Source organism: Pelodiscus sinensis, chromosome 13, assembly GCF_052426305.1.
Source record: "Pelodiscus sinensis isolate ZL-2025 chromosome 13, ASM5242630v1, whole genome shotgun sequence".
NCBI lineage: Eukaryota > Metazoa > Chordata > Testudines > Trionychidae > Pelodiscus > Pelodiscus sinensis.
In genome coordinates, this window is record NC_143064.1 from 23,243,680 (window position 1) to 23,267,872 (window position 24,193).

General features: G+C 45.3%; 1 protein-coding gene across 6 annotated transcripts in view; it reads left to right on the forward strand.

Annotated features, from left to right (window-relative positions):
* The window catches only part of ATRX (ATRX chromatin remodeler), a 203,891-nt gene that overhangs the window by 166,184 nt on the left and 13,514 nt on the right, over positions 1-24,193 (forward strand). For all 6 annotated transcript variants that reach the window (XM_006136187.5, XM_006136189.5, XM_006136188.5 and 3 more), the window contains 2 exons: positions 3,594-3,771; positions 5,472-5,666. In XM_006136187.5, coding sequence (XP_006136249.2) covers positions 3,594-3,771; positions 5,472-5,666 — 373 coding nt within the window. The remainder of the gene's footprint in view (positions 1-3,593; positions 3,772-5,471; positions 5,667-24,193) is intronic.

Consider the following 24,193-nt stretch of genomic DNA (forward strand, 5'->3'; position numbering starts at 1 on the left):
GGAGAAATTGTGCCTTCCTGAAACAGTAGAGATTGAAAAGATCCCTACATATTCTTGACAGTGTCACAAAACAGAAACCACACATCTGTCTTTACTTGCATTTATCTTCTGTCCAAGAAATGATCAGTGCTCAAGAGATATAACAATACATTACAAATCTTCAGGGATTCCTATAGGAGCCATTCCCGATAAGAGATGATGTAAAGGAAGGAGAAGAAAGACAATCCCTCAGTTAATAATTTCCCTTCCATTGTAGGGAGACCTTGGGGCATGATACACCTCAGGCCCTCCTGTTCCCTGTCTGTAGCATGTAGTAGTCTAATCTCCTGTGGGCATAATACTTTGGTGTAATTTTGGTGGCTGTGGCTTGTGGGGGGTGCTAGGTGAGGTTGGGGCACTATCATATACATCAGATCAGATTAGTTGATTTCATAATTCCTTCTGGCTTTAAACTGTATGATTCCATGATGACTGGAAATCACGTAAGATGTCAGTATTGTCCTTTCATTACCTAGTCCTTGAAATCTTGTCTGATAGCAGTCTTTCAGATTGGGGAGTACACATGTAGTATCAAAATACAAAGAAAGATAAAAAGGTCAGAGGCAGATTCCTGTACAACAACTTGAAAGAGATCTGGATCGTTAAGCCTACTCTTTAGCATTTCTATGAGTGCTAAGTGAAAGAGCATGTTTCTAGTTCAGACAAAAAGTCCCACATTTTTATCATACAAAAATCAGTAATAGAGCACAAAAGGTTCAAGCCTAAATGCTGCAACAAGACATATTTTTTTCCTGAACAAATTTCAGATGGCCTGGCCTCCTTTAAAATGATCCAAGTAAAGAAATCACTGAACATATAACGAGACTGGTTAAATTATCTACACACAGTCAATATATAGCATAGTCCCTGAATCAGAAAGTATTCTTTCTGGTATTGATAGAGCTAAGTCACCCCAAGTCCATATATATGCATCCAAGTGAAATTCAGTGGTGTGGCTCTTCTTCACAGGGAAGCAGATCACAGATTACTGAGGCCACACTAACTCTCAAATAGCTGGACTAGCTTCTTCTCTCTCTTGCCACTAGAAAGAAAGCAATTTGGTAGGTAAGAGGAAACCGATGATATTATTATTATTATTATTATTATTATGCAAATTGGCCAAAATGGTATTTAGATCTAGTGGAATCTACAAAAGTCCCTGCACCATCTTTCCAGCAAGCAGGATCTGTTTCAGTGTCTGCTTCTGCATTCTGTCCCATACTGACTAAGCCTAAAACTGTACTCAGAACTAAAAAGAACTGAACAAAAGATTAGATCAAGATCATCTTATTTGAAGAAGTGGGTTTTGCCCATGAAAGCTCACACTGTGTTTAGTTTTTAAAGTTACAGATTAAGATGGCTATCCCTTTGGGACTTTTGAACAAATGGCATACATCTTCAAAGTAACACTAACCTCATTCAGGCTGTCATAAGCTCTGTCTACTCAAGCTTTTACGCAGAATGCCCGTAATGGTGTTTAAAATAAAAAAAATCAGCACCAGCTCTCTCTTGATTTCTTGCACCTTGACTTGAATCTTAGATTCCTTCCATAGTATCTCATGTCTCAGCTTTAAACTATGCCATAAACTTATGTTCATCTAAATATCTGATGTCATTTAAGTAGCTTACAGTAGTCCAACCCAATCATTAGGTGTATCTTTCTTATCTAGAATTGGCCCAAAGTGGTACAAGTTGTGAACCATCCAGTGGCCCGATATGGCCTTTTTATTTCTTTTCTTTGAAAACTTTCTTCTTGGTTGTAACCAGATTGGATACACAGCTTCTTACAATATCTTCCATGATGACAAAGTAGTTATCGGTTACCCAAGCTAACTCTTTCCTGCCTTTATAGGAAATCATTTAGTCTTTTACTTTGAATCTTCAACACCTGAAAGTAAAAGTACAGCATATGCCAGAACAGCAATTAAAATATTCCTTTGAGCTGATCATTATAGAAAAATAACATCTTTATTCATTTCCATTCATCCTAAATGTCTAGCCTTGAATGCATCCAAATACTCTGTGGCTAGTTGGATCAAATAATGCATCACTGAAATATATTAAGCCACAGATAGACTGATGCCAAAAGAGAGGGGAAGAAACTATTCATCTTATTTCATAGTAACATCCTGATTAGAAAGAGCATCAGCTGCCACAGTGGAAATCTGTGAAGCTACCATCTTGTCATCCATCGGCACTATTATATAGCAGTACAGGCAGAAAAGTGTCTCCAAGCTATGTTGTCTCAAAATAGATTAATACCATTTTAGGGAAGGGGAAACAGTTTGCTTCTGTCCTACTTATGTCTTCCTTTCTCTAATATTTTCTTCCTGCTCACTACATCCCAAATGTCTTGGACTTGGGGAACTTTCAGGATTGAGAACGGACAATTTACCAAATTACTGCTTTTCTGGGTCTGACCTGTCCCAGTGTCCACTTCACTCAAGATGAGTTTTTCAGGTATGTTGATGATAGTCTCTGCAGGATCTGACTTTTTTAGTTAATACGGTTGAATTAGGCATTATGGTTGTGTGTTTAATTTAATAAGGATTCATTGTTTTCAGAAAGCATTAGATGCTCATATCTAAAGTAATGGCAGAAGGGGCATGGCCATCCCTGGTGTCTCAGGAACACGGCTGAACTGCCTCTGAATATACGTATATTGTACATATTAATTGAAGCTGTCTTTTGTTTGATTAATTTCCACAAATATATATGTCAGTGTTCAGATTAATAGCAGTAGTGCAGCCAATTGTATATTAAAGTAAATAAATGAAATAAACTTAATTCATTCAGTGTTAAGACTAGGACTTTAGAACAGCAGTATCCAGTAACTTTTACGTTATATTCCCAAAGCTCTGCATTACTTACATGTTAAGTCACAAGTTAAACTTATGCTGTAATAAAAATATTACATATTTGCAAAGAGGTACAATTACTGTTGTTAGAACTTAAAAATCCCTGCATTTTATGTTTTTAAAATGTCAATCTTAACACTACATGAAACTTTTTGCATTATGTTAATTTTAAGTTAATGTTGGGTGATAGTGACATGTAAAGAAACAGAAGTGCATCATTTTATAAAAGAAGTCCTAGAAATCGTTTCATGCCAAGGAATTTTTAAAGTCTGCTTTCCAGATAATCGTTCCAATAACACCAATCATCATGTATTCTTTTTTTAATGATGGTTTAACTTGGTATAACTAATTTTCTTGCATTTGATCCCAAATTCAAATGTCTGAAAAATAAGGTTTTTTCCCCCCTCTCGTTCTAATTCTTGGTAAAAGATGATTTCTTAAGTCTCTGATCTTTGGTTCTGACAGCTGGTTAGCAGTTTTTCCTTTTATTTAGAACATAACAGATGCAATTTGTACAACTTCCTGGTTTTAGAAGATTTTGTATCATTTATAATTTATGAATAAGTCATAATAGGATCCCAGGATTTAGGTGCCAGCATTTAAAAAACTTCATGTTTATAGTAATTAAGAAATCCAAGGTAATAGAAGTCAGTTTATAAAATATTAAATTTGTAATTTTATTTTTTGTTGTTTCAGAGGCCGTTTGTTTATTATTTCCACTAAAGCAGGATCCCTTGGAATTAATCTGGTGGCTGCTAATAGGGTGATTATCTTTGACGCCTCTTGGAATCCATCTTATGATATTCAAAGTATCTTTAGAGTTTACCGCTTTGGACAGAACAAACCTGTGTTTGTGTACAGATTCTTGGCTCAGGTATGTATGCTTTGGATGTTTCTCATTCATCCTTTAAAGCTCAGATCCTGATGTCTTTTCTGTAAAGACCGATGCATACATTCTTAAGGAGTCTTGTTGAAGCCGGGGGGGAGGGGGGAGGCAGGAAAAGGGGGCGCAAACAGGAAAGGGAATCCACCAGTATAGATCAGATAGTAGAATTGGGGGCTTAATATTGCTAAACTGTTAAAAAGTTGCAAACATTTAAGTCCAGAAGGGTCCATTAACATCAGCTAATCTGACCGACTGCATAATGCATACAATAGATTTTCACCCATAATTCCTGCATCAAGTTCACAGCTTTTAGTTGAGCCAGAACATATCTTTTAGAAAGTCATCTAATCCTGATTTAAAGACTCTCAAATGATGGAGAATCCATCACATCTATAGATAATTTGTTCCTATTATTGTTTAACTTCACTGTTTTAAAAATGTGTGCCTTATTTCTAGTCTGACTTTGTCTGGCTCGAGCTTTAAACCATTGGCTCTTGTGCGTTTTTCTGGTAGGTTAAAGAGCCCTCTGCTATACACATTTTTCTCCATTTAGCTGGTTATGGGTCTTAATCAATTCACCTCTTAATCTTCTAATTATTTAGTAGTTTGGGCTTTTTTAGTCTCTTACTCTTAGTTTCTCCATAAATCATTCTTGTAGCTTTTATCTGAATCATTTTTCAGTTTGTCAACATCCTTTTAAAAATTGTGAACATCAGAACTAAACACACAATTCCCATTAAATCTATATAGAATGCCAATGCAATATACAATACTTCCCAATTTCTGCTTCATATTGCCCTGCTTATACATTCAAAGATCACAGTAGTTTATCCACCACATTGCACCAGCAACTCATGTTCAGTTGAACTCTGAACCATGTCCAGTAAGGTTTTTTTAAAAGCTGTTGTTGAGTGTGGCTCATCTGTTTTTCTCATTTACAGTGAAACCTTTGTTATCCGGCACTCTGTTAACCAGAAAACTTTGTTAACCGTCATTGCCCTCAGCCACAATATTGTCACATCTTCAGGCACACAGGCCTCGCTTGGATTGCCATGATTGGCTGAACAATTTGTTGTTTAAGAAGTACTAATCATCTTTAACTCAAAATATAAATGTGAGACCAACTGCCTCACACTACAAAACTACCAATATTAAAAACTTGAGTTTTACTATTATTGTCCATTGGCTTTTCCTAAGTTGATGGGAACCTCAGTTAACCGGAATTTTTAGATAACCGGAACGCTTTAATCCCCGAGCGTGCCAGATAATACAGGTTTTACTGTAGTATGTGTTTTGGTTTTGTTTAACTTAAAATAAGGTGAACAATGCAACGGGACTACCAGTTTTTTTCATGTTATAATTTAGGGAGGTTGTGCAAAGGCAGATATCCTCTGGGAGCTAAAGAAGTTAAAATATATTGATTTACTCTAATAAATACTCATGCAACATGAGTTTTATCAGCAGCTCTGTTCCCTTGTGATGTTTCATTCAGGGACTACATTCACTTTTTAACATTTTAGCAAACTACTGGAGATGTATGGGGGTGATATTGTTCAGCTGTTTGATAGAACAAAAGTTGATGAGAGAGTAGTATTGCTTTTATCATTTGCTGTTTTTTTTAATGTCAGAATAACTTGATCCCATTTCTGTGTTGAGATTTATAAAAACAAAATATTTGTATTTTTTAGGGAACAATGGAGGACAAGATATATGATCGTCAAGTCACGAAGCAATCATTGTCTTTCCGAGTAGTTGACCAACAGCAAGTTGAGCGTCACTTTACTATGAATGAGCTTACAGAGCTCTATACTTTTGAGCCAGACTTGCTGGATGATCCTAATTCAGAAAAGAAAAAGAAGAGGGATACACCCATGCTGCCAAAGGTAACATAATACACAACATTTTTTATAAATTTTCAGCCTTTTCAAGTGGGCAGTGCTGTCTCTTTGAAGGGAAAGAGTGTTATGAAAATACTGTAATTAATTTACCTTGAAAAGGAAACAAATAAAAGGGGACATGATAAAAATAGATAAAGTAACAAATGATATAAAGTAGGGAAATTAGGGATGTGAAATCCCAGTTAAAAAGTTGACAGGTTAAACATTAGGTTAACCTAACGTTTAACCAGTTAACCAACTATAGCAGGATCTGGGTCTAGCTGGAGTAATCCCCCCTCCCCACCGGCCTCTTGGCCTCCCATCCCAAGCCTAATGCTGGGGCTGGTTGCCAGTTAACTGGAACTGGTAAGCATCACCCATTAACTGATTAACTTTTCACATTCCTAATATAAAGAAAGTAACTGGATCTTCTGTTCTTCCTGACCCTCAACATAAGAACAAGGGGACCTTCAATTCAGTTAAAAGATGAGATAATCACTATGAAAAAAGGAGTTTTATTTTCTTCAGGTGCTTCCTTATGTCCATTCCACCATGCCCGAGTTCTGGAAGCTTTTTACTCTTAGTACCTGTTGGGCCGGTCAAGGAAACCCTGGGAGTGGTGCCACTATAACAGAGGAAGTGGAGGGCTGCTGTCCCTGCTGGCCTTCCACCTCCTCACTTTCTTCTTACCGCCTGTGACAGTTGCTGGAACGCTTGTCTTGCTCTTTGCAAGTGCCCCCTTAGCATGCTTTACCTTGTTGTTTTTAAATAGTTTACTTTTATAAATTATTAGTTCTTTAGTAGCAGTTAAATTAGTGTGAACTACAGCTACTGTAAGATAACACTATAGGAGGGGAGCGCAGAACGGTGCTGGGACCTCATGGCTTCAAGACCTGTATAAGGTGCCAAAAGTCTATGCCCTGTGCGGGGGACCTCCATCAGGAGTGCCTTACGTGCCTAGAAGGACATTTGACTGACTTTGTAAAATCGTGTCGGTCCTGCAAGCCTAGAACAAAGCAGGAGCACGACTTGCAGTTGAAACTGCTCCCCATGGAGTTGGCACTCCCACTCACGGTACTGGGCCCTGCACTATCTGTAAGAAACGCACCAGCATTGGTTCGTGAGACAGGAGCTATGCCGAGACACTCGGCAACATAAGGCTGATCTATGGCACTGTGGCATCGGTTCCAGTCCCCAGTCTCAAGATCGAAAAAGATGCGGAGAGGCAGGTCTCTGTCTAGAAGGGAGCAAGAGGTGTGTCTGCAGGAGGAACACCAGAATCCTCTGCCCCCACTATGTTGTTCCTGTGCCACTCAGGCATAGGTCAAGCTCCACAAGGGCCAGTAGTCTGGAGGTTCAGGACCTGTCCATGATGAAGGTCTGGAAATCCTTGACCCCAGACTCATTTGTTGAAGCCCAAGAGCTGATTGAGCTCATGGCTTCACCGGGCCTGGCACCGATGGGTGGAGACTCCCGTCCATGCCATGCGGAACGACAACCGGGATCAAAGACTGCAGTGCTCAGGGGCTCTCAGCTACTGCTGGCCACAACAGTGGGCCTGGCACCTCTGGCAGCACCGGCCTCAATGGGGCAGCCTTCAACTTTGGCTCATGCTCGACCTCATGTGGTATTGCTTGCACCCCATCAGCACTCTGGGCTGGCACCGGCGTATACCAACATGCTACCACTGGAACAGCACTGGGGGAAGCCAGCAGCAATGGTGTGTCACAGCCAGCATCGGGTCACTTCATCACCGGCTGCACCGTCTTGGTCAGCATCAGAGTACTCATAGGAGTCAGACGTGGAATCAGTGATATTGAGGGCATCATCATCTCTCAGCCATTCCCACTCCCTGCACTGGTCACATTCGCGGCACCAGTCACACACGCAGTACCACTTGAGGCACACCAGTCCACTCACCTCCCAGACTTGGCCACTGCAGTGGTAACCAGTTGCCCTTTAGAACCCTCTGGGCATGCCACTAGCTCAGGAGCAGGGAGTGTTGAGGTCAGCCTTGGTGCCAGCCTTGGTCTTGGGGCATAGAGGCAACCCGTCCACTATCCCTCTCACCTGGGCCCTGGTATTCGAGTCCAGAGCAAGCCCCGTGGGAGCATTGGCGCCCATCCCTGTATTGCTTGCAATGGGTCCTCACCATCAGCATCCTCCTCAGGCCCAGAAAGGGGCACCACCTGAGGATTTAGGGATGCCCAGAGACTTGTTGTCATCTTCCCCTGTTGAGGTGCTGATAGACCCTTCTTCAGCCAGGCTTACCATGGACATACGCACCCACCAAGAGCTCCTAAGGAGACTTGCTCAAAACCTAGGGATGCAGGCGGAGGAGGTTGCAGAGGAATCAGATTCCCTGGTGGACATCTGATGACGGATGCCCTAGCCAGAATTGCCCTGCCCCCTAACAAGATGGTGGCCAAAATTACTAAAACCCTCTGGCAGACACCAGCATTTATCCCACCAACCCAGAACGGTGTGAAGAGTCGGTACTTTGTGCCACAGTCAGTATGCAAACATCTGTTTACCCACCTGCCCTCTGGCTCCATTGTGGTATAGGCTGCATGCCACAAGGAGAGGCAGGGCCAGCCCGGGCCTACTCCCAAAAGCAAGGAGCCTAAAAAGCTAGACCTCTTAGGGAGGAAGGCCTCAGCCACCTAACGATTACAGCTGAGGATTGCCAACCAATAGGCAGTGCCTATTGCAGGTATACCTGTAACTCCTGGGCAGCCGTGGATAAGTTTACAGACCAGCTCTCTAGGGAGTTGCAGCAGGAGTTCAGGGTCTTCACCGAGGAAGGCAGGGTGGTGTCCCGTATAGCCCTCCACGCTGCATTGGATGCTGCCATCTCAGCAGCTCGATCAGTGGTCACAGAGATAGCAGTGTGGTGAAACTCACGGCTGCAGGTGTTGGGCATCCCACCCGAAGTTAAACAACACTGCAAGATCTGCCCTTTGAAGGATCCGGGCTCTTTTTGGACTGAAAGGCTTGAGAATGATCTTGAAGTCCTTGAGCATACGTGTTCCCATCCCGCAACGTGCCCCTTAAACTTAAGGCTGCAGAGGCCTTACCAGCTGGGACCCAGACAAGAGGGAGGCAGGCAGGCAGCATAACAGGTAACAGTGGTAGGGGCTGGCAGGAGGTCATGGTGGACCCTCGACCAGGCCCCTCTAATAAGACCCAGGGCCTAAGATTGGGATTTTGAAATTACGCCTGAGGGCAGAGCAGCAGTCCCCGGAATAGATTGTCCCTTCGTGAACAGACTATCCTGCTTCCACCATTCTTGGTGCTCCATCTCTGCGGACCGATGGGTCAGTGAAACAGTGGCAGTGGGATACTCTATCCCCTTCTTGTCCCTCCCATCTTCTCATCCCTCTTTCCCATTGCTCTTCAGGGACCCCTTTCACGAGCACTTCTTATATCAGGAGGTCTCTTCGCTCCTGTTACTGGGGGAGGTGGAAGAGGTTCCACACAAATTTCAGGGGAAGGGGTTTTATTCTTGGAAATTCCTAATCCCAAAGTCCAAAGGTGGTCTTTGCCCCGTCCTAGACCTCGGGGAGCCAAATGCCTTTATAAGGAAGTCGAAGTTCAGGATGATGACTCTGACCTCCATCATTCCCTCCCTTGATCTAGAAAGACTTATATTTCCATTATCCTCCTCCCTCAAGAGGTACCTCCGTTTCATGGTAGGCAAAGACCACTACCAGTTTACGGTCCTACTATTTGGCCTGTCCACTGCTCCCAGCGTGTTTACCAAATGTATGGCAGTGTGTCAGCTGATGGTCGGGGCAGTGGTGTGTGTGTGTGTGTGTGTGTGTGTGTGTGTGTGTGTGTGTGTGTGTGTGTGTGTGTCACACCCAAGTCTTTAACTGCTGAGACACCAAGGTCCCATCGCAGCGGGCAGCCCAGGAGGCTGAAGGGCGCCCCGAGAAGTTTAACGTCTGTGTCTTTACCGCTAGGACCGGGGTCACGTCGCGGAGGGCAGCCAACAGGCTGACAGACACCCCAGAGCTTATTACATCTCAGATTTCAACTGCTAGGATACCGGATCCCTTCGCAGTGGGCAGCCAGGGAGGCTGAGAGATGCCCCAACGGATCTGTCCTCTGGAAGTGACATGATCCACCGCTCAAGCTCCCCCTATACCTGTCCCTTATGACCGGCTGAAGTTCTTTTAAGTTGTGCTTGGTTCTATTACAGCAACTGAAGGAGTCAGGTTAAAGCTTAAACAGTTACAGGTTTATTAAAGAAGCTTATAAATCATATGGTTACAATGGCTATTGCTCTATTTCTTAACTGCTAGCAAATACAGATCTTAAAAATGGTTACAAAGAAAATAAAGATAGAAAATAGAAATAAGGTACCAAGTGACAGCTTAATCTTTAAAGAGCTCTAAGTCTACGTGTACACTTAAGACAAAGGACCACATCAGGTACAATTTTTACCCCCTTCTGTGCCTCTCGACTCCAGTGGGTCACGCCAGGGCCGGTCCCTCAATTCCTAAGAAAGACGAATACGAGGTGGGCATCCCAGTGGAACCTCAGGAGGTCAAACACCTAATCCGACCAGCAGATAGATGGTAGATTGACACTCGGAGTAAGTGTGCTGCTGGACCCATCTTTATACCCATAGGGGCCCGTATCCTTTTTCTTATCTAAGATGCCAAATTGTACTGGTTTGTCTTTGTGATGCCAGTTCTTACAAGCAAGTTTCAACTTAATTTACACTTGCAAGAGAGATAACTTAATTGTGAGTACTGGACATTCTTTATTGGGTGGGAGATTCCTCCCCCCAGATAGTGTGTGTTCGTATCAATTTAGGTGCCAGCCAAGGCAGTTCTCGCATCCTCGAGGTCAACAATTGGTGTTTCTCTGTTTACAGCCATTCAGGGTCACTGAGTCTGCATATCCGGGCCTTCTGTTCAAGACTTACTGCTCTGTGTGCCCTGTATGCTCCAGGCAAGCAAAGATGGATATTACAGGGGGGTTCCTGTCTGGCTACATTGTAGTGGCAGTCTGTCTGTCTGTCTGTCTGTCTGTGTCGGTCTGTCTGTCTTAGGGGAGTACGGTTCTTCCCCTACCTAGACAACTGGCTCATCATAGGTTGCTCCAGGAGCCAGATGTTGAGCCACATAGATCTGGCCAGAGAGACATTTTCCCATCTAGAGCTTCTGGTAAACAAAGCAAAATTTACTCTCATCCCCATGCAAGTAATAGAATTTGTGAGAGGAAGACGGGATGCCACAATAGGGTGTGTGTCCTTTCCAAACACCAGGTTTGTGGCAATGAGGGACATTATTCTGAGACTCTCAAAGCTGCACCTTTGACAATCGAAAGAAACTGTATGAGACTGCTGGGTCACATGGCCGTGTGCACATATGTCATGCAATACTCCAGACTACATCTATGCCCACTATAGGCATGGCTGGTGAAGTTCTGCAACCCAGCCTGTACTCTCATCGATGTGGTGTTGACTGTCCCACCAGAGGTCTTTTGCATGCTGGACTGGTGGCTGCAGGAGGATGAGGTGTGTGGAGGAGTCCCCTTCACCCCGCATCTCCTCTCGATGCAGCTGGTGATGGAAGACTCAGATACAGGATCGGGAGTCCACTTAGGTGAGCTAAGGACACACAGTGTGTAGTCCCGGGCAGAGCAGTCACTGCACATAAATGTTCGGGAGTTGAGGGCTGTACGCGTGGCGTGCCAAGTGTTTTTGCCCCAGTTCAAGGGCAGTTGTCTTGGTGCTGACGGATAACACAACAGCGATGTTTTATATCAGTCAGCAGGGTGGTGCTCAGTCCTCTCTCCTGTGTCTGGAAGCTGTAGCCCTCTGGGATTTTTGCATCGTGCTCCAGGCCACCTACCTGCCAGGAATCCACAACACCCTGGCAGACAGACTCAGCAGGGTGTTTTCCACCCATGAGTGGTCCCTTGGGGGATGTGCTGCACCGTCTCTTCTGCAAGGGGGAGACTCTCAACCTGGACCTGTTTGCTTCCCAGGCCAACAAGAAGTGTGCCAAGTTCTGCTCATACCTCAATCAGTGCCTGGGATTGGAGGGGGATGCCACGATAATGCAGTGGACCCCTTATCTTCTGTATGCCTTCCCTCCATTTCCGCTCATTCACAAGGTCCTTCTGAGGGTGAGGAGGTACAGCGCGTCAGCGATCTTGGTGGCCACAGCAGCAATGATATACCACTCTGGTATCACTGCTGGTGGAGGATCCCATCACTCTTCTGCTCCTCCCTGACCTGTTGACTCAGAAGTTGGATCATGGTCATCTGTGCCACCCGAACCTGCAGTCCCTCAACCTCATAGCTTGAAAGATCCATAGTTGAGGGGTGGACAGTTGCTCTGTTCGGACCAGGTCAGGTGAGTGTTAATGGACAGTAGGAATGCCTCCACTAGGGTGACCTCAAGGGCCAAATGGAAACGGTTTTCAACTTGGGCCGCCCACAGAGGAGTGGATCCTCTCCATACCTCTATCCCACTAATCCTAAACTACCTTCTCAAGCTTAGGCAGCAGGATTTATCCACCTCCTTGGTGCGCTTTCCACCCAGGGAAAGGAAGATTCGATCTTTGTCAACCCTATAGTTAAACCTTTCTCAAAAGGTCTGGACATGCTCTACCCCCAGGTCAGACAGCCTGTTCCTCAGTGGGATCTAAATTTAGTGCTCGTGCACCCTCCGTTCGAGCCCCTAGCCACGTATACTCTATTCTACCTCTCATGGAAGGTGGCTTTCCTGGTGGCTCCCTTACATAGTGTTTTCCAAGGACACAGTCATGCTCCATCCACACCTGACTTTTCTGTCTGAGATGGTCTCCTCATTCCACATGTCACAGGACATTTTCCTTCCAGACTTTTACCCTAACCCCCATGCAGACCAGAAGGAACATGCATTAACACTCATTAGACGTGAGAAGAGCCCTTGCTTTTTATTTAGAGGGGACAAAGCCTTTCCACAAGTCCATGCAGTTGTTTATCTCCATTGTAGAAAGAATGAAGGTACTCCCGGTGCTGGTGCAGTGTCTCTCTTCATGGATCATGGCTTGTATTAAGGCATGCTATGACCTGTCAGGGAAGCCAGCCCCCCGATCGTTGCACATTCCACTAGAGTTCAGGCCTCTTTTACGTCCTTCTTATCATAGGTGCTGATTCTGGATTTCTGCAGGGTGGCTACTTGGTCTTTGGTTCATACCTTTGCCAGTCATCGTGATTACTAAGCAGGTGAGAGAGGATGCAGCCATTGGAAGGGCTGTGTTCTAATGCATATCCTCCTAGATTCCAACCCCTCCTTTGTGGGTACAACTTGGGAATCCCCTAGGTGGAATGGACGTAAGCAAACACTTGAAGAAGAAAAAACATTTACTTACCTTGTAAGAGTAGTTCTTCAAGATGTGTTGCTTACGTCCATTCCAAATCCCAGCCACCTCCCCTTCGTCAAACATGTTCAAGAAGGACCTGAGAGGGTGGAGGGCCAGCAGGGATATATATTTGCACTGTTACAGCGGTGCCACTCCAGGAGTCTTCCTGGCTGGCCCAACGGATACTAAAGGTAAAAAAGCTTCTGGAAATCATTCACGCAGCTCATGCACACCTAGGTGGAATGGACATAAGCAAAACATCTTGAAGAACAACAGTTACAAAGTAAGTAACCATTTTTCCCGCAACATGTGATTGCACTGTGGAACTTGTTGTGTCAGGCAGTCATTAAGGCCAAGATTCAAAAAGAGATGATATATTTACATGGATGTCAGGAATATTAAGATGCTATTAAGCCTTGTTCTTCAATGTTCAAATCCATTCTTACAATAACTGCACGTAAAGAAAATGTATTCTAGCCATAAATACACAGAACGCTTATTTTCATTGTTTTCAAAATAGATTTGAAAATAAGGTAAGTCTAAGTTAGCCATTGTTTGTAGTATATTTATTTATTTATGTACTAAACATTTAGTGATCTAAATGTAATATTGCTTGTAGTCTGGTCTTACGTAGTTGGTCCCTAAAGAAAATTTATGGGGCTTTTTTAAGGTAGGGTTTTTTCTGTTTCAGCTCAATTAGTATTGAATGATTTTATAATATTGAAACAAAGTGGACCAAACATTTGTAGGACCTAAGAATCACCCCAAACCCTGGCCTTATCTACACTTAACAGTTTAAAGCACAGCCACTGCTTTAGACTGAAAGTGTGGCCGCAGCACGAGCACTAGGAGAGTGCTCATATGCCAGCCACCTCTTCAAGGGGATTAGTTAGCCGTGTTAGGTGTGTGGCTCCCAGCGCAGAAGCGTGGTTCACACTGGCACTTTATAGAGCAGTAACTTGCTTGCATTGGGAGGGAGGCATAGGCGGCAGGTTTGTATAATTTTTGATGGTGCCCCATTAGCCACGCCCCCTGTCCCCTCCCCCCCCATTAGCCATGCCTCTGGAGGTAACACGCTCGGGGCAAGATGGACACATGACCAGAAGTAAATGGTGTCATGTCACCCCTCTCGAAGGGCTTTTCCCACCATCCTCCTACCAACAGGGATTAGTTTGGCCCCCACCAAGCCCCCTGCATGCAACTATCCTGCAGTTGCATTAACCCAATGTTTGTGACATTAACTTGGGGGCAGAGAGGCTGGGGGAAGTGTTCCCTCTAAGGCTATGTCTACACTCACGGCTTCTTGCGCAAGTACAGCCGTTCTTGTGCAAGAACCCACAGAGCATCCACACTACCCGCTTGCTCTTGCACAAGGAAATTTACAGTATACGGCATAGTAAGAGAGGTAAAATGGCCATCGGAGCTTTCTTGGGCAAGAGAGCGTCCACACTGCCACGGATGCTTTTGAGCAAAAGCACAGTTCTCATATGGCAGTGTGGACGTGTTCTTGCGCAAGACTTCTTGCACAGGAAACTGCCAGTGTAGACATAGCCTAAGAGTTTCCTCCCATGAGCAGAATGAATTTTGTGTTGTGCACCAGTACTGAGTTCATGGGGCTTGTTTGGATGTGCCACTGTGGCACCCAAGTTATTAATAAATATTTTTAAACCTTTACCTTTTCTCTCTGCTGCCATGTCTCCTCCCCTTGTTCCATCAGCTCCCCTGGTGCCTGCTATCCTCCCCCCCAACTCTTCACTCTCTTCTGCTGTCCTGACTCCTGCCCTTCTCACTGCCTTCAGCCCTCCTGCAACCTGCCGCCCTCCACCAGCCCTTCTCTCTCCCTTGTGCCCATTCCTCCAGTAGCCCCACTCTGATCATGTGAGCTACCTCTCCTCATCTCCCCTAACACCTCACTCTATACACCTGCCCTGCCTCTTTCCTCTGGTGCTGGTCCCTCCCCTGCAGGTGTCTGCCCTTCTGCTTCACCCCAGAATCACCTGGCACCTGCACCTTCCCTTACTCCTGCACCCTCCTGGTGCCTCCCCCTTCCCTCACTGCCCCTGCCCCCTTTGCCCTCTTTTTCCCTGATGCCCACACCTCACCACCCTCTGCCCCCCATTCCCCTCTGTGCCCTCACACATGACTTGCTCCATCCCTGCCTTCCTCATGCCCACCCCTTATTTCAAGCCTTCTCCCAGCACCTCCCCCCGGTAGCCCCAATGCCCTTACCCTCTCCTCTCCCAGCATCACCCTGTCCCCCCTCCCACTGACACTTCCCCTCTTGCCCTTTTCCTCATTGTCTCCATTTGGCCCCCTGGCATTTGTCTCTCCTGCACCCTGTCCCTTGGTGCCTTCCCCTTTCTTCTCCTGACCGTCCCCTTTCCTCAGCACAAGCCCCTTCCTCTCCCAGTCCTTCCACCTATTTTTCCCCCTTCACTACCTTCTGCCTTCCAGTTTGTGGGGCAGCGGGGCTGGAGTCCACGATCAGGCCCTGCTGCCCCACCGTCCGTTGAGGGAGTATAGGCCACTCTGGCATCCGCTGTCTGTTCTGGGGCTGCGGAGTCTGAGTGTCCGCCCTGCGGTGTTGCCTGCCGGGTTCCAGCTGCTGCAGGAGGGTGGGCGCTTCCCCGTGCTCACCTCACTGCCCCACTCCTGGGGCCCCAGCCCAGGTGGACTCCCTCCCCCTTGTCTGCCGCGCCCTCGGCATTTAAAGTAGCTGGCACATGGTGAGAGCATGCGCCGCAAGAGGGCGGGGCTGGCCCGCTGCGCCTGCTCGCAGCAGTGTCCGCCCAGGGGCGAGGCCTCTGCATCCCATCACCCCTGTCTGGTGCGCAGTGTGCGCATGCGCTGCAAGGATATGGGGGCGGGGACAGCCTGCCGTGATAGCTTGCCGTGGCGTCTGCCCAGTCTACAATCCCTCTTCTGCTCCGGGGACGCTCTCGGGCTGGGGCGAGGGAGGACATGCCGGCAGGTGGGGCTGGTGCCTGCTCCAGGCAGGGCCGGGGGAGAGACCCAGCTCCAAATATTGCTGGAGCCGGGCCCCCGGCTCTGAATATTGCTGGAGCCTGGGCACCATGAGCCCATATAACTCGCTGCCCACGGAGGGAGGGGCATGTTTTTTCACAACCCTGAGCCAGAAAGTTACTATGCTGTAAACTGCCAGTGTAGGCCATCATCCACCAACTGCAGGGCATATTCTTTTGATTTTGAATGTGCTAATATTAACAAATTTAAAAGTACTTTTTATGATTTTTATTCCCATGCCCTTCTTCAGAAAAGGAAGGAAGAAAGAAAGAACCATGCATGGTAGAAGCTACTCACTTAACATATTTCTGTCAGACACTGAGATACTACAGCAGGGGTGAGCAAAAGCCTCTCAATGGGCCCGATCCGGCCCGCTTGTGGCTTTGATCTGGCCTGCCTGGAAGCTCCAGACCTAGTCCATAGCTCAGGGGTTGGCAGCCTGTGGCACGCGTGCCAATTTTTAGCAGCATGGGGGAGGGAGTTCTGCCCTGACCCTCCATGTGCAGCTGCTGGAGAGTGCTTCCTCCTCCCTGCAGTAGGTTCGGCTGCGGTGGAAGGAGGTAGCACTGGGGCTGATGCTCTTTAGTGTTGCCTCAGCAGGGACCAGAGGTGTTGTGGCCATGCAGAGGCTAGAAGCACTGCGGCCATATGGTCCGGTGCTGGCCCTGGAGGCACGGCTGCCACGGCCATGTGGTTCAGGGTCTTCAGCCTCTGTGGTCGGCCCCAGACTGCGTTTCTGTGGCAGTGGTGCCTCTGTGGCCAGCCCTAGACCACACGGCAGTGGCAGCGCCTCCCCCCGGGGCAGCTAGGATAGTGTGGCTGCAGCCATTGCTGCAAGGGGGCATGAAGCCAGGTAAGGCCCTAATTCATGCTGAGACGCCTCCCATCCCAATCCCTTCACTTCCCTCTTAGTCCAAGACCCGGCACCCCCAGCTTGCTCCAACATCCTCCCTTGTTCCTGCTCCCTCCACCCTACTCCCAGACTTCTTCTGCACCCCACTTCCCTCCCAGACCCTACACCCCATCCCTATCCTACTTGCCTGCAGCCCTGCCTTGTGCACTGTTCTCATTTTTGTTCCTACCCCAGAGCCTAAGGAGGTCCATAAAATCCATTAACTCTGGAACCCCAGAAAAGTAAATCTGATCTATGGGAAGCCCTGCACCTCAGTCCCCCACTTACCTTCCCCTCACCTCGTGAGGCTGTGCCACCAGAGAAGTGAGGTATGTCAGTTGGGGATTTTTGGAGGCGTTTTTTTTCTTCTCACTTGTGTGGTCCTCAACTGATTTTTCTGTGGATCAGTGACTCCCACCCCAAAAAGAGTTCCACAACCCTGCTATAAATAAAGAAAACATTGAAACCTTTTGGGTCGAGCATAATACTTTACTTAATTTTAAATTAAGTTTGATAAATTACCACGAGAAAGTTAAAACGCTTAATCTGTTTCATAATTTAAATTAAACTGTTCTCACTAGCTGCAGCTGGGTCAGAAAATACGCTCACTGTACCCAGTCTGCCCTTGCCTCCCCTCCCACCTTCTTCCCCACATGTGGCGTTTCAAAGCGGCTGCGCTGTGTGGAGCTCAGTGTCAGGCCCCATGCTCCATGCTGTACTGCCACTTTGAAGCACTCTCCCATCTTTACCCCCTTTCCTGTCACTTTCTGATAGAGGCAGCAAGTGGCTGGGAATGACTAGTTGACTAGTGTGTCGATTATCCAATAAGCATTTGCTTTTTGGATAGTCATCTAGTTGTTTACATCCCTAATGTTGATAGCTCTATAAAGAGCAGTTGATGCGTTCTCTGGGTATTTGTGTATTTTAAGAATAGTTCATAGTATGCTAAAATGCCTCTTCAGTAAAATTTTGGCGAGTTTTGGTCTTCATTAAATAATCTGATTATGATTAGTGATTTTGGAATTTTGAGCAAACCATATCCCATAGTAACTATACTCTGAAAGTTACTTATTTTCTTATGTACAATTTTAGTATTGCACATGAGTGTATATCCATTTGTGAACACTACAATACCTCTCAGTAAAATGTTGGAAATAAATTCCAAGAATATATATTTGTTTTTTAAAAATGTCAGTTATTAGAATGGATATCTTGACATAGAGACGAGAATAGAAAAAAGGCCGAATATATAATTTGACAAACTGATATTATAATACTTCATCTTCAGAACAAATTTGCAAACATCAACTAAATGAAGTGATGGGCAAGTTGTGAAGAAACAGACAGAACAGGAGGTTAGGTTTTCCACCTTGAAACAAAAGGTAAAAATTATCCAGTCAGTGTATGGGGAACTAGAAACTTGTTGTAAATCTACTTCAAAGGAAAGTTGTACTGATTTAACTCAGCTTAAGAATTTAAACATTAATTTGTTGAAAAAAATTCAAATAGTTGGGGGTTTTAAATTTATTTTATATGAGTAGATTGTTGGCTGGGGCAGTCTGTCTTGAGAGCAAACAGTTTTCATCCTCAGGGCTGGTTTTAATATTTAGAGCAAGTTGTGTCAACATTTAGTTTAAATATTAAACTTAACACATTCGTTTTCTCTCTTATCCAGCTAGACACAGATAGGTCAGAGGATGAATTCATGCTCGTACACAAGTCTCCATGCTAGAAAAAAAGAAAATCTCTGTATACTGTAATTCTGCTTGGCTGTTCCTTAGTTCTATTTCCAGTCCAGTTGCCAATCTGTTGTTCTTTTAAGGCTATGCATTTCATTGTATGCTATGTACAAACCTCTAAATGTTTGTAGTCTTTCACTTGAAAGACTATAAATTATCAAGTAATAATCTCCTCATTTTAGCAGCTTCTGCATTTAGTTGGCACAAAATTCTTTCTGGTGTGTTGTTTTCCTGTATTCTCTCAACACTTAACTACAGAATTCTGGTTATCTATTAACTTATAAGGCATCTTTCTGTCCTTCCTCCTCAACTAGATTTTTGGGTAGGATAGTTTGACTTGGTTATGTGAGGTACCAAGCTCCCTTAGCTCCGACTGAAGTTGGGATGTTGGGAATTAAGGGAGAGCAGAATCTCTCTGGACATACTCATTGCTATACACAACTGGCACAAACCAGGAATCTGTCAAAAGATTGTTGTTAATGTATGTTTTTAAACATTACTGTATGGCATAGATCAGCAGTTCTCAACAAGAGGTTTGGGGGCCCCCTGAGGTGCCATAAGCAGGTTTCATCCACCAATGAGGGCTGTTGCTACATTCATTGGGCCCCAAGCACAGAAAGTGGAAGCCCCAGGCCCTGAACCTTGCCAGCTAGGGAAGTGAAAGCATGAGCAATTTAGCTTTCTGGAGCCTTGTGTGACATGTGGCTCCAACCAATTGCCTTGCAAACTACTCACTAATGTTGGCCCTAGCTTTTATAGGCAGAAAAACAGTTATTGGGGCACAGGTAGGGTATGGTGCTTTTAAAGCATGTTTGGGGAAGGGGGGAACGCTCAGAAAGAAAAAAATAATTGAGAATTCCTGGCAACATAGATGGCAACTCATATATATTTCCACAGTTTAACAATTGTGCATTTTTAAAGTACAGTAGAGTCCCTATCATCCGACCTAAATGGGCATGACACATGGTTGGATTACTGAATATTTCGGATGATACGGACTCTACTGTAGAGAGCAACAGAACGGCTGATGCCACTCCTGCCAGGGACGAAGTGTCCCCGGCAGAGCAGCATCAGCAGTTCGCTTGCTCTCTAGGGGTATGTCTACACTACAAAGTGAATTCGAACTAACAGACGTTAGTTCGAATTAACTTTGATAGGCGCTACACTAGCGCTCCGCTATTTCGAACTTAATTTGAACTAGCGGAGCGCTTAGTTTGAACTAGGTAAACCTCATTCTACGAGGACTAAGCCTAGTTTGAACTTACTAGTTCGAATTAAGGGGTGTGTAGCCCCTTAATTCGAACTAGTGGGAGGCTAGCCCTCCCCAGGTTTCCCTGGTGGCCACTCTGGCCAACACCAGGAAAACTCTATTGCCCCCCTCCCGGCCCCGGAGCCCTTAAAGCGGCACAGGCTGTCTACAGTGCCCGTGCCAGGTGCAAGCCTGCCAGTACCCAGCTAGCAGACCCTGCATCTGGCACGGCTCGAGCCAGCCACCCGATGCCCCCCAGCCCTCCCCCTCTTCCCGGGACCAGGCTGGCGGCTCCCGGGAGCTTGCCCAGGACCGCTAGAGGTGGGCGCCCGCCTGGTCTAGTGCAGACATCGTGCACCTTGTCCACAACCTCCGCACTAGGCACAGGAAAGTGGCCATCTAGGGCAGGAGAGCTGCCAGCCTGGCCACCCAGGAGCAGGTGTGCATGAAAATCAAGGTGGTCCACTGAGACCCCTGACCCTGAGCCCTGAGCTTACAATGGCCGTATTGGGTCAGACCAAAGGTCCATCTAACCCAGTAGCCTGTCTGCCGACAGCGGCCAACCCTGGGGACCCTGGAGGGGATGGACCAAAGACAGTGACCAAGCCATTTGTCTCGTGCCATCCCTCTCCAGGCTTCCACAAACTTTGGGCAGGGACACCACTCCTACCCCCTGGCTAATACCACTCCATGGACCCAACCTCCATGACTTGATCTCACTTCTCTTTAAACTCTGTTCTAGTTCTAGCCTTCACAGCCTCCTGCAGCAAGGAGTTCCACAGGTTGACTCTTTGCTTTGTGAAGAACAACTTTCTGTTACTAGTTTGAAGCCTACTACCCATTCCTTTCCTTTGGTGTCCTCTAGTCCTTCTATTATGGGAACTAATGAAGAACTTTTCTTGATGCACCCTCTCCACCCCACTCATGCTTTTATAGACCTCTATCCTATCCCCCCTCAGTCTCCTCTTTTCTAAACTGAAAAGTCCCAGTCTCTTTAGCCTCTCTTCATATGGGACCTTTTCCAAAGCTCTGATCATTTTAGTTGCCCTCCCCTCTCCCAGCCTCTCTCTTCCCCTCTCCCACCTCCTTTTCCCAGTCTCCCCGAGTTTTGTTCAATAAAGAGAGATTCTATTTTTGACCACACGTTTTCTTTATTTTGTACATCAGGAAGGGTAAGTGCAAGGAGGTGAGGGAGGAATGGGGTACGAGCCCCCGATGAGGAGGACTGGGCTGGCTCTGCGGGCTTCTGGGGGTGGAAGCTCTCCTGCAGCCCCCCAATTGCCCCCTCTCCCCAGATGGCAGCCTGCGGCAAGTGCAGCCAGTCTGATGGCCGAGTGCTGTGATGTGCCCAGTGTGGGCACTCAGGGCACTCCAAGCCAGGACTGCTTTGCAAGCGGGGCACCCCTGAGAACTGTCTGTCAGGGGTGGGGGTCGGGTCCCTTTAAGCACAGCCCTCGGCTAGCCTGAGGCAGCAGCTCCACGCTCTAAGTCCTCATCTGATGCCCTGCCGGCACTGCTTCCGGCCATCCTTAACCCCGGTTCAGGGTCCACTTAATGTGGACATGCTAGTTTGAATTAGCAAAAGGCTAATTCGAATTAGTTTTTTAGTCTGGATCCGTTAGTTCGAATTAGCGCTGTAGTGTAGATATACCCTAGGAGAAGCTGCTGCCGCAGCTGCCGGCACACTTCCAGGCAGCAGCAGCAGCAGCTTCTCCTGGAGAGCAAGGGAACAGCTGATGCCGCTCCTGCTGGGAATGTCCCCCGCAGGAGCGGCATCAGCTGTTCCCTTGCTCTCTGGAAGAAGCTGCTGTTGCTCCAGCTGGGGCCGCTGTGTCCCCGGCTGGAGCGGCAGCAGCTGCTCCTAGAGAGTGACGGGGCAGCAAGTGGGGCCATTCTCCCAGCCCGCGCTGTATCTGATCCTGCAGCTTTGTCCCTGGGAGCTGCAGGGTCAGATAAAGCGGAGTGTTGGATTACCGGGTGTTGGTTAATCCGGACTTCACTGTACAATTAATTTGGCACTTTTTTTCAAAATTAAACATAAAAAAGAAAAATTATTCTGCACTTGGAGACAGACATTTTTCTGTCCATAAATTAGGACAGAATCACATTCTATCTCCATTAGATTCAGTGGGAGAAATTGGGCAGTTTGCTGCTTTTTTAACTACTCTGGATTCTGCAGTAATTTTTTCTGTTGCTTTGTTTTATGCCTTAACTTTGTATTTTTTTCCTATAATCAGATGATCTCTTCTAACTGCACGCTCCTCCAAAAACATCTGTTGCCTTGCACTCCTCTGTTTAATCTTTTTCACAAGTGCCAGGTTCCTTGCCTGAATGTTGCATAATTTTCGCAGCTTTCCTCAACCACTCCTCTCCTTCTAATCAATAAAAAGTTTACATTCTTCTCTTCCAAAATCAGCAACCACACCTGCAAAACCATTGCAGTAGGATCAGTAGCTAGAAATAGCTGTACATTTACCACGAGTAGAATTTTGGGCCGTGGTCAAGCAGCCTCGCACTGGAGAGTAGGATTGGATTCAAGTGTGTAATGAAAGAAGACTGTGGAGGACCATCTAATATGGTCGTGCAAATTACTTGTCATCTTTTGAAAATCTTGATACTATCTGTCTATGGAGAGGTAGTTAAAGAAAAGAAAACTACACGTAGGAGAAAAAAATCATTTAAGATTCCGGCTGATCTAAAAATACTGTTTTCTCTCATTAAAGCTAATGGAGAGTGAATTTGTTCCTGTCCTACTTTGCCATCACAAGGTGGCAGCCTCTTTTGATATTTGTCACTGGTTTTAACAACAATCAGAATATTTAAACTTCAGGCATTTCTCAGGTAGTTTTATATTAGCAGATTGTATATGTGAAATATTTTTATTAGGCTTTTAAAAAAAATTACTATAAAATTGAAAATTAATCCTTGGGTTTTATTTTACTCTTTTTAGCTTTAATTCGCCCTTTTTTTAAAAATCTGTATTTATTTCCTCACTGTAAATTGATTAATTCTTCTTTGGTTCCATCCTTTCCAGCACTGAGTTATTTTACTTACACATCCTTGAGTAGTCCAATAACCATTTTGAGTTTGACTGCTTCTTGATCCATATATATTTATATTTATATGTCCTCATTGCTTGTGTCTTGTTTAAGGCTGTCATTTGTTTCTTTTTTGTTTTATTTCTCTGTTCCTTTACTATAATTCACTGAGTTGGTTGAGAAATGGTATTTATTTTGGGTATGTCTACATTACAGTGTTTTGTCAGAAAAACAGCCTTTTTAATGACAAAACCTGAGTAACGTCCACACTGTAATCGCGTTCTTTCGAAAGTAAATCAAAAGAACAGAGGGCCTTTTCCAGCATCGGTAATCCTCTTTCTACAAGGAAGAAACCTTTTTCCAAAAGAGCTCTTTCGGAAAAAGGCGTGTGGACGGGGAAGAGGGAGTTCTTTTGCAAGAAGAGGAAAGAGGAAAAAGCACAGGTGCCCTGGTGGCCATTACACCCATAGTAATCACAGCTTACATGCAAGGTAGCGTCCATTCAGTGTGGATGCTATCTGTCAAAAAAGCAGATTGCTTTTTCAATGTGCTTTCACACTGTGGACACTCTCTTTCGGAAGAAGTTTTTTCAGAAGATCTCTTCTCAAAAAGCTTCTCCTGAAAGAAGCCTGCAGTCTAGACATAACCTATATACTGAATAACAAAGGCTATGTGCTTAGTCTTCTTTTAGATGTAATTCTTCTCTTGCACTTCCATGAAAAGTTGAAAATGACAGGAGAAACATTGTTGAAGTTTGGAAATGTTTTTAAGCAGATTTTCAGTAAAGTACCAAAATTACATGACAATATCATTTAAAAAAAAACAACCTATAAGCCAGGGGTTCTCAAACTTTGTGATACCGCAACTCCCATCTAAGTTACTTGCAATCCCCTGCAGGGTCAGGAACCACAGTTTGAGAAACGCGGCTATAAGCTATATTGATAAATGCTTTTTTTAAAAAATTTGGGGTATACTAATGCAAATCCATGCACTTTTTTCAGATTAAATTGAATTTGTTTTTCAGTGTAAAAACATTTAAGAAAATTTAATGGCAGTATCTTAAGTAGCTTCATCTTTATATTTAATACAAAATAAAGTTTAGACAAAGAAAAGCAAACCTACACAGTTGGATGTAATTTAAACCACATTTTGATGACTGTGTTGGCCAAGTGAATGTAGATTATATTCCAACATTGTTTTCAGTAATAGTGTTACCATGGAAA